At 41.4% G+C, this 10,117-nt stretch overlaps 1 protein-coding gene across 7 annotated transcripts in view; it reads left to right on the top strand.

Annotated features, from left to right (window-relative positions):
• plxnb2b (plexin b2b) overlaps positions 1 to 6,576 on the top strand; it is a 113,656-nt gene extending 107,080 nt beyond the window's left edge. For all 7 annotated transcript variants that reach the window (XM_088645633.1, XM_088645631.1, XM_088645634.1 and 4 more), the window contains 4 exons: positions 31 to 95; positions 235 to 310; positions 589 to 663; positions 973 to 6,576. In XM_088645633.1, the coding sequence (XP_088501759.1) occupies positions 31 to 95; positions 235 to 310; positions 589 to 663; positions 973 to 1,077 (321 nt within the window). In that variant the 3' untranslated portion in view covers positions 1,078 to 6,576. The remainder of the gene's footprint in view (positions 1 to 30; positions 96 to 234; positions 311 to 588; positions 664 to 972) is intronic.
• The last annotated feature ends 3,541 nt before the right edge of the window (positions 6,577 to 10,117 follow it).

The following is a 10,117-nucleotide window of genomic DNA, read 5'->3' on the forward strand; positions in this document are numbered from 1 at the left end:
AAAAAAAAAACCTTTCTTTTTTCATTTCAGGATTCACCAAGTAACAAGTTGCTCTATGCAAAGGAGATCTCCACATATAAAAAGATGGTCGATGAGTAAGTGTTTCCCATTTTGTGCATCACGTGGTCTTTTACTGGTCTGGATTGTGACTGGGCTGTGACTTGTGTCACGTTGCAGATTTGTGGTCTTTGCACAAATTAACTCTCCACCCTCTTGTTTCTCTGTGCCTCACAGTTACTACAAGGGTATCCGCCAGATGGTGCCTGTCAGTGACCAGGACATGAATACGCACCTGGCAGAGGTGTCAAGGGTGAGCAGTACACCTTCAATAATGTATCACCCTCTAATTTGTTTTGCATGTATAGTACATCGTCCTACCCTCCGGGTGTGTTGTTCGTACTCTTAGCTTTGACGCTTTTGACACTTTTTTTTGTCTACAGCCTGGGAGCAGCTGTGCAAGTGTCCATTCGTGTGTTTTTTTACTTAAAGGCAGTCGTTTCCCCTTGATCTTCCAAGATGTTTGCAGATAGTTCCCCAGCACACGAGGCTCCCTGTCACCCAGCTAACTGGTTGTGGTTTGTTTCCCAGGCTCACACAGACCAACTGAACACGCAGGTGGCTCTGCATCAGCTGTACCAGTATGCGAGCAAGTACTACGATGGGGTAAGCAACTCCTGTTTGCTCCACGTGTTGTAAAATTGGGAGATTTTAAATGTTCAACAGTTTAGCCATGACCTCAGTTTGAATGATTTTCTTCACGGGGGGGGATGCTTGTGTCCTAACCCAAATGATCTTTGAGTTCTTTGCATTTTCATAACATTCTTGACCTGAAAAATATTCTGAAAAGTGCTTTCTGGACAAAACGGACACAAAGGATTAGTTCAATTGAAAACCAATGGCTGTCGCTGGGGATTTGTACAGCAGTCTGTTGTGTTGTAGAATAATCCACTCTACTCTCTCTCCCTGCTGCAGATCATCAACTCCCTGGATGAGGACCCAGCCACACAGAATAAGCAGCTGACTCTGAGACTCCAGCAAATAGCAGCAGCTCTGGAAAACAAAGTCACGGATCTCTAACCTCGGTGTGGGGGAGTGGGTGGGCAGGGAAGCAGTATCGGCCGTACTCGCACTGCGGTTTCAATATTAATGGGGGCTTATTTCACTGGTCTAGATCCCTCTAGATAGGCTGGAGTCGTGCAATCAGTCTGTTCCAGTGGAGGAACCGAAGAACTAGAGAGACTCTGATTGTGACAATGTCTCTGTGCTGAAAGGCCACCTACATTGCGTCCTGACCGAAGCCAGTCTGAACATTGCAGACCTAAAACTGCAGCTGGCGATCTACAGAGATGGGATCCGTGGTTGATCAATTAAAAAAGTTATTGGGGGGGGGGCGGGGGGAAATATCCTATTAATGTTTTACCAGAAGAAAAAAAAATACTGCAAAGACTTATTGGGAGCATTTAAATATTTAAATTATGGTAAGCTGTCTTAATATGTATTTTCAGTTGCTTCACCATGGCTTTAAAATTGTTTTACTTTGATATGATTTCTGCTCCTTTGACTGATTATACAGTAGGTGACTTTATACTGTAACTGGTCAGATGGAAACTAATCGTTCCCGGGAAGCCCTCCTGGTGTATACAAGTTACAGTGCCCCCGTCACCATGACTAAGAGAAACACCTTAAATGCCGAAATCAAAGCAGAAATCGGTCAACACCTGATTGCACAAGGAGTCTGCTTCTCCTGGTACAGAAGTATGTTTTTTGCACATTTGGTCGTATCTGATGGAAAATTAGGAAAAAATATGACCACAACATTGAGAATTTCCGTAAGGTTTCTAATATCAGTATGACAGAGAATCCTGCTATTGAAGACAGCTGACAGAATCAGGTTATTTTATTATCACAACCGAAAAAAATCATACCTGGTGATGCATTAGTGTCATGGTTTTGTGTGCCACTGATATGAAAGAGTGCTCAGAATGTTAAATGAAATAAGCCCTGCATTAACCACTGAATGTCCTATAATCAGATGTTCAATTTCGTCTTATGTAGAAAAAAAAGTATTATATATTTTTATGGCACAGTCTGTATTCAGGAAGCTTTTGTAAACTTGACTTGTTTTTAATGATAGCCACTGTCTCTAATGAATCTTGGTTCCCTGAGGTCGGCGTTATGAAGATCGAAGATCGAGGCTGGTTTCAGACCTCTCTGTACTTCCTGGGTCTGCCCATGTGTCCAGGGGGTCTCTGCTGCGATTAGCTTATTCGTCCCATTTTCCAATGTGGCCACACTTTGGAATAAATGAATTAAAGCAGCAGTCTACATTCACTGACCAATGTGGTCACTTGTGTCTGTATAAGCACAGGATAGGAGACACCTGGAGACCCATATAAAATTATAAATAAAAATTTTCCTTTTTTATTTCCTTTTCTGTATTGTCAGTCCTGTCACTGCTTTAGAGCCTTCAATAATGAAAGCACCCATGTGCACAGCATACATTGAGAAACATCCTTGTGTTTCTCTTACTATGTTACACTGTTGGACAATTACATGCTCTTGACTGAACCTCTTTTTGATGAAGGAACTAAAATCAAGAGTGCATTTTCAAGAACAGTAATCAGGCTGTAAAATGCTTTTTGACCTAGCTTTTCAGCCCTTGACCAAACTGAAAACAGAGTGTAGTTTTTACTGCCGTTTGGGTGTGTTAGCTTTGACTCGTGTTTAATGTTGTATTTTCTACCAAAAACAAATGTTTTGGTCATGATCAAAACTAGAGTCTTGGACTGCATCAGGGGTCTTGGAATCTGGTTTTTGTTCAACCCAACTCTTAAGACTTGCAATCAGACTCTGAGGTGTTTCATAGTTAAGTGTACCTTTAATGGGATGAATCTTTTAATCAGCTGTTAGAAGGCCATAAGGAAAGTCCTGTATATGTCTGAGAAAATCATTAGTTTTTAATTGGCTACATAAGTTGGAACAAAAACCAAGAGAAGAGCGACTAGATGAAGACACTGGTTTTACAGTGTGTCTTCAGATTGCCAGTTTAAGGCTGTAGAGAAAAGGCAGTCCTTCTCCTAGACGAAGAGATGCTTATAATTTAAGGAAACTGGAAACTTGCTGGAACCTAGAACCGGAGACGGGGAGCCCCAGTCCTGCTTGTTTAACAGCTTCTCCCAGCTACACAGGTGCTTCTGCGTGTCTAGAAAACCTGCAGACACACCAGGACACAGGATGAAAAAAAGCTTAACATATCAGAACATCAAATTCACATACTGTATTGCTTTTTAACCCAGCAGTTAAAATTAGGTATACCAACTCAAAACGCGTAAAGTGTAGACTTGCCATCATTTTGTTTGGGGATTATTTTCACCATTTACTTGGAATACAGTTGTATTTCCTCCTGTTAAACATCGAGTTTCCCAAGTTGCATTAAATTATTTTTTGTGTGTAAATAGGATTGTGAGAGGGTGTTGGTTCAGACAGCGTGGCAGCTCTTGTATGAACTACATTCCCAAAATGCAGAATGGAGACTGATTGAATGGGCTGATTGTCAGTGCCTAAGTGACTGCACCAGTGGGAGAGATGAAAGGAACCGTAAAACAAGAGTGATGGAACTGGCACGGTTCTGAGGGAACTTTCTAAAGCTTTCTGGGAAATGTAGTTCAGAAAAGAGCTGTCATCTTGTCTGAGCTTTCCATCCTCTCAAAGGGATATTCTGTTCTTACATCATTGTACAATAACAGAGTATTAGATTGCCCTGTAGGGCATGTGTCTTTTTTTAAAGTTTTAAAGCAACCACCTGTTCTCTGTAAACACGAGAGCTTCAGTCTTGGGTTGGTGAACAATATGTAACTCAGTCTCAGTGTATTTTTTACTGGCTGCAATCATTCCATCTCCCAAAGAAAATGACTAGGCCTTTAGATTCTTTCCAAGAATTTCAGATTTTCTGGGGTGTGAAGATAATCTGACCTGAAATGAAGAACCCCAAAGGAAACTCAGTTCAACTTCCCTTTTTCCGACAGTCTGTGGCTCATCTTTAACTTTGATTTCATTGGGATCTGTAGGTTTGTTTTTCTTATCAGTCTGTGCTAGTTTTTTTCTGCAAAATTTAAATTGAACAACCTAGTTAACATGTGAACTAAATACATAATAAAACGGTACATTTTTTTTCTGTTGAAAGTTTCAGAAAATAAGTTTTACTTGCATGAGCTGTCAGTACTGTTGATTGTGCTTGCCATCTGAGGCTCTGTTTTTAAATGTCTCGGCCTACAATGTTTACGGTCATACTTTATAATGATTATTCATGCATTTTTCTTGGTTGCACTTTAGAAATTTCACGCAATTGGCTGATCTTTGCTTTACTATTCAGTGATTGCAAGAAATCTAATCAAGTTAAATGGCATTTCATATGTTCACATACAAAGCATTTATTGGTTTTAAATCAGCTGTATATTGATTTAAATATATTTCCTCATAGATGTAGTTGCATATTTGTTTTTAACTTTGAATGTTTACAGGCATAATTCTCTGTGTATTTGAGGTCAATGCTTAATAATGGTGATGATGATGAAACCATTTAACCAGATTGGTCAGTGGAGAGCATCTTGGCTTTTACAATGAGTAACTGGCAGGAGTTCTGTATACACCACTTTCGCACAGTTGACAAGACAGGGCAAGAACAGCAAATAATAGAATGAATAGGTATGGCGTTGCGGTGTTGACCGGAGACAAGTGTTGTTGGATTCCACTCGGATTGGGATTGACCGTAATATTGGGTCTTGCAGCTTGACGTGGACATCAATACCGCCTTTAGCCTTACTGCCGTTTGAAGTGTTCCGGGACGTTTGTCACCTTGTAAAGTTACAGAGAAATACCACTACAAAATCCGCTGAACGTCTCGCACCGTGTAGATTTGTCAAAACTGAGCAGCAAAACCAGGACCTTCTAGTGCCTCTCTGGATGCTGCTTCCTCTTAGGAGAATGAGCTTTGAGGTGACATGTGGGCAATTCATATGTTCAAGTGTTTGGATCTGAAATTCATGGACTGAATACCATGAACCGTTTAACAAATATTCCAGTACTGACAGCTACATGCCAAGAGACTTGCATTCCTTGAGCCAAAATGTGCCTTAGTTTTAAGAATGCAGCAGTTTTGAAATTCTTAGATGTTCAATACGGCAAGGAGCACAATGTCCCAACATTCAGATTTTTGCTGCCACTGTTAATTGTGCCAATGTGTGTAAAGAGTGCATCAAGTGAAAACACAAGACACTACTTAATATGATTTTTATACAGTTTTAGGGGTTTTGTGTCGTTACGTCTCGGACTTTGGTAAGCCTGAAGTTTGTGGAGCAGCTTTATAGTAGTAAGAAATTATCTACTAACTTGTATAAAAATAATTGCTTGACTTCAACTGCAGTCTTTTTAAAAGAAAAATCAAAGTAGATAAGCGATACATGCAATTCCAGATTGTCCCTGTGGTGTTTTTTGATGTATAGAAGTTCTTGGTAACAGGCCGTTATTATTGAACTTGCACTGCGTATATGAAAATTGCTGTGTATCTGTACTCAACGATAAGAACTTTCTTTGCTGCTGTGCAGTTTTGTTTTCATTTAATATGACTTCTATCTATTGTAAAACTTGGCATAATGTATTTGAAATGTGTATCCAAATGAATTCTAGTCCTATGCATTGAATACCTGAGACTTTTATCAAAACCTTTTCCTCCTCTTGTAAATGTGAAGCAATAAAAGAAACTCTGACAAAGTTCAAACTGATTGTGATGTGTCTCATCATGAGGACCTTGAATAACTGAATGATTTTCTGCCTCCTAAGTGCATGTCCATCAGAAACTCAAGAAGGTCTGTAGGTGAATTAAGATTTGCTATAATGTTATAATGTTAAAACCAACCTCAGACTTGCACTTAGGACAAAGAAAATGTATAGTTATTAAAGCTCTCGTTGAAAGATTCCTAAAGCCTTAAGATTCATGTTCATATTTCTGAAGCTTAATAAGTCTCTCAAACACATTAAGGCAGTACAGTAATAATTTAGGACATGCAAGGTCTTTAAACTACAGCATCGTAAGACAGGATTCTACTGTTTTAGCTCTCTATAGCACCACTCTCACCTAAATGGATGGTCTTGAAAGACTTGTCTTCAGTTTCTTTTATTATTCCACAGTGATTCTGTGATTAAGCTCTGGATGGTGTTCTCGTGTACAGTACGTGATTTAGCTGTGGAGGGTTGGAGCTGGTGACATATCTGTATGTAGACGTCTGCTGTGTTTGTGACTGGCCATACCGATGTGATTATCCTCAAGTGTAAAAGCCAGCATCTTCCAAAAGCTCTGTGTCATCGCTGAAGTATGTGGCACTACACGTTATCCTGTACTCAGAACTGCATTTTCTTCATTTGGGAGACTCTTAAAGGCAAAACAAAGATGTACTTTTTTTTTTCCTTCGGCATGCAAACCACTTTAAGAGCTTCAGCGATGACCAGAAAGCTTTGTAAAACTATTCTCCTTAAACCACTAACTGCTTCTAAAAAAGGTCCAATAAAAATAAAACGGTTGCCCTGCCTCATCTTTCATCACACGCTACTGTGCTGCTCTGAGATTCTCGGAGATCACAACATACTGGGATAGGGAACTCAAAATGCATGGTTTATACTACTGGACATCCAACCGTCCAGTGCAAGGCTGTTGGGGGGCCTGTGAGTATAATTATTAGGATACCAATGGGCTCTGGAAATGTATAAATGTAGAGTGCTTCCAATTCCTAAAGTTTACTCTTCATACCTTCATGTCATTAAACAAAACGGTTTAATACTGAATTTTGTAAATCTGATGATTAAGGCACATAGTCCCTTTTGTTGTCACTAAGGTTTCCCATTATTGTCCTGGTTACAGTTTATTTTATTGTTAACTTTTTCCTTTTATTCATGTCTGGAATATACAGGAGTTGTTCGGCACTTCAAACAGAATCATGCTGCCATCCATATCTATCCTGTCTATCTTCTTTTGCTCTGTCCCATTCCTTCAGCCTGCTTCCCTGAAATGAACTTGAACTTGGACTTGAATCCAAGCTGTACAGTTTCAAAGTATACTTCCCAGATCCCTAATGGTTGTTTCACCTCTGCTTGGCTCCCTCTTCATTGCTTGAAAAGATGTACAGTACTCTTGTGAGAGCTGCGTCAAACTAAGACGGTTATTAACCATGTCATTTGGTTTCTGCTGCAGACAGTTCATCAGGATTTTCCCATTCTAATGGGGGGGAAGTTGAAGTCACCCATTAAAAACACTTCTTTTGCACATAAACTCTGATTTACATTACATAGCAATGAAATCTAATATCTGCATTTGATGATCTGTAGCTGTTTTGTTTAACCAGTATGTCACCTCAGAGTATTGACATTTTAGAAAAGTCACATGACAAGAATAAAAACTGAATTAAATGTTAATATTCATATTAGTTCTATGGATTAACCAAAGCGTTACACATCTGTTGTATATATGAGACTGTTCGAGTAAGAATCAAGTGTAGCGCAGGTTTACTTCTTCAAGTGTGACAGACACAAAAAATGTGAAGGTGAACGAGACTGACCGAGCACAAGCCAGGATTAATGCCGGTGTGTTCCTTTGACCCTTTGAAAGCTGAGCACCCAATCTAACTACAAGAAGTATTTTGCAGTTTCTCCAGTTTGTTGAGAAAGGTCTGCAGCTGCTCGGTGCGTCTGTGTCCCTCGGCGTGTGTTAAAGCTGTATCCACATTTTCATCTGCCTCGCTGAGGGGCCACAAGCAGAAACTAGGTGGAGGTGGGAGGTCTATTTCTTCAAAGTGCCGGATAAACAGCTCTTAAAAACGAGAGAGCACGGCCTTCTAACCAAGACTCCTAACAGGGTCCAAACCGTGAACCCGCGAGCTGACCAGCTGCCGTTATTGGATTCGCGCACCGGGCAGTGTGGCTACGTCACAACCGGCAGGGCGTGCCCTGTGACTGGCCCGTCACCCCTCTGCAGAATGACAGACAGGCACGCGTACGATCTGCCACACGCCCTCATCCTGTCAGGGTAGCTATGGATAACGGCTGCTATCGTTCATTCATTCAAAACGTCCGTAATTGACTGCCTGAACCCTCATCGTCACCCCCCGCCACCAAGACCAGCAGTGATGAAGTAACAACCCATTTTACATTAATTCCTGGCGTCCAGTACAGGACCACTGTGTTCTCAAATCTAATGACTGCACCAAAATGAAACTGAAAACGTGTTCTCAATTGACTAAAAATGATTATTTTCTCCCTCAAAAAACAGATTACCCTTTCCGACAACAGCATCAAAGAGGCTAAGGAATTTCTACGGCTGACAGCTCCACATCATCTTCCCTTTATAACTAACCTCATTAGATCTCTCAACTCTAAACTCGACCAGTTTCTCGCTACAGAGAAGGATAAAAAACTCAGTCATCTTCTACAGAAGAAAACCATCAACACCCCAAACACCTTCACCAATCCTAACCTTGTTGTCACCATACCTTCTGACCTTTCCCTTTCACAGGATGAGTGATCCACCCACCCACACCCTGGTACGCCTTGCAGAATTGGTCCTCACACTGAACGCATTCTCTTTCAATAATAAACAGGTGAGTGGAGTTGCCATGGGCACCAGAATGGGACCCAGCTACGCCAATATTTGTGTCTGCTTGGTAGAAGAACGCTTCTTCGCTTCCTACACTGGCTATGTCTGTGGCCTCTACAAGCGATATATTGATGACTGCGTCGGTGCTGCCACATGCTCTAACGACCAGCTTGAGTGCTTCCTGCATCATTTCACCAACTTCCACCCGTCCCTCAAATATACGGTTAACATCTTCCACTACTCTGCCGTTTCTAGACATCAACTTCTCCATCAACTACCCCCTACTCTGCACTTTTTATTTATTACAAACCCACGGATTCACACAGCTATCTCCTGTATAGCTAATTTCACCCCAGACACACTAAAAACTCTCTCCCTTTTTCACAGTTCCTTCGGCTACGACGATTGTGCAGCGACGACATCGACTTCCAGAACCAAGCCCTCGAAATGTGCTCCTTTCTTATCAACAGAGGATACCCCAGCAGTGTGATTGACAGGGCCCTTGCCCGAGCCAAAAACACTCCTCGGACCATCAACCCGATCAGGAACTCCCGCCGTAACAACCGCATTCCTTTGGTGCTTCCCTACCACCCCAACACACTTCCTATCCCCAGGACTATTAACCACAACTTTTCCATCCTACAGGATGATCCCTCCATTGGGCCCAATCTTTTCTGATCGCCCTATCATCTCATATCGCCGAGCACCTAATCTGCGCAACCTTCTTGTTCACAGCTCCCTTGACCGCCCTCAGCACCCATCCACACCAGGCACTTTCCCTTGCAACAGAGCTCGCTGTATCACCTGCAAGTACACATCCACCACCACACTCATTCAAGGCCCCTTAGGACAATTCCGGATCACCCAGATGGCATCTTGTACCTCCAGCAACCTTATTTACTGTATCTCTTGCAGTAAATGCCCAGCCATCTACATTGGTGAAACAGGAAGGAGACTCGGAGACCGCTTCAGAGAACACGTCAGGGCTGTGAAGATTAAAGATCTCTCCAAGCCCATTGTTTCTCATTTCACCTCTGACGGCCACGACCACTGTAATCTCTCTATCTGTGTTCTCAAAGGTGGTTTTCCGAACTCATACATCAGAAAGACTACAGAAAGCAAAATTATCCTGCAGCTAGGATCACACCTTCCCCCTTCTCTTAACGACAGACTACTTTTCTTCTAAATTCTCTCTATTCATTGTAGGTTTCATTTCACAACTCTCTACATCTATCCTGACTTCACACCTCCTGATTGGCCTCTCTTTCTGTCCCCTGCTCCCGCCCCTCAATTCAATTCAATTCAAGGTGCTTTATTAGCATGACCGATGGTTACAATCAGTGTTGCCAAAGCAAATAAAATACACATGGAACAAAACAAAAAATAAAAGTAAACTAAAATCTACAGACATTTACAACAAAGACATATAAAATATTTTCATATACTGTAAACATATTGAGCATTACTGGGAGACAG

The sequence above is a fragment of the Lepisosteus platostomus genome, chromosome 9, assembly GCF_059453375.1.
Source record: "Lepisosteus platostomus isolate fLepPlt1 chromosome 9, fLepPlt1.hap1, whole genome shotgun sequence".
NCBI classification, from domain to species: Eukaryota; Metazoa; Chordata; class Actinopteri; order Semionotiformes; family Lepisosteidae; genus Lepisosteus; species Lepisosteus platostomus.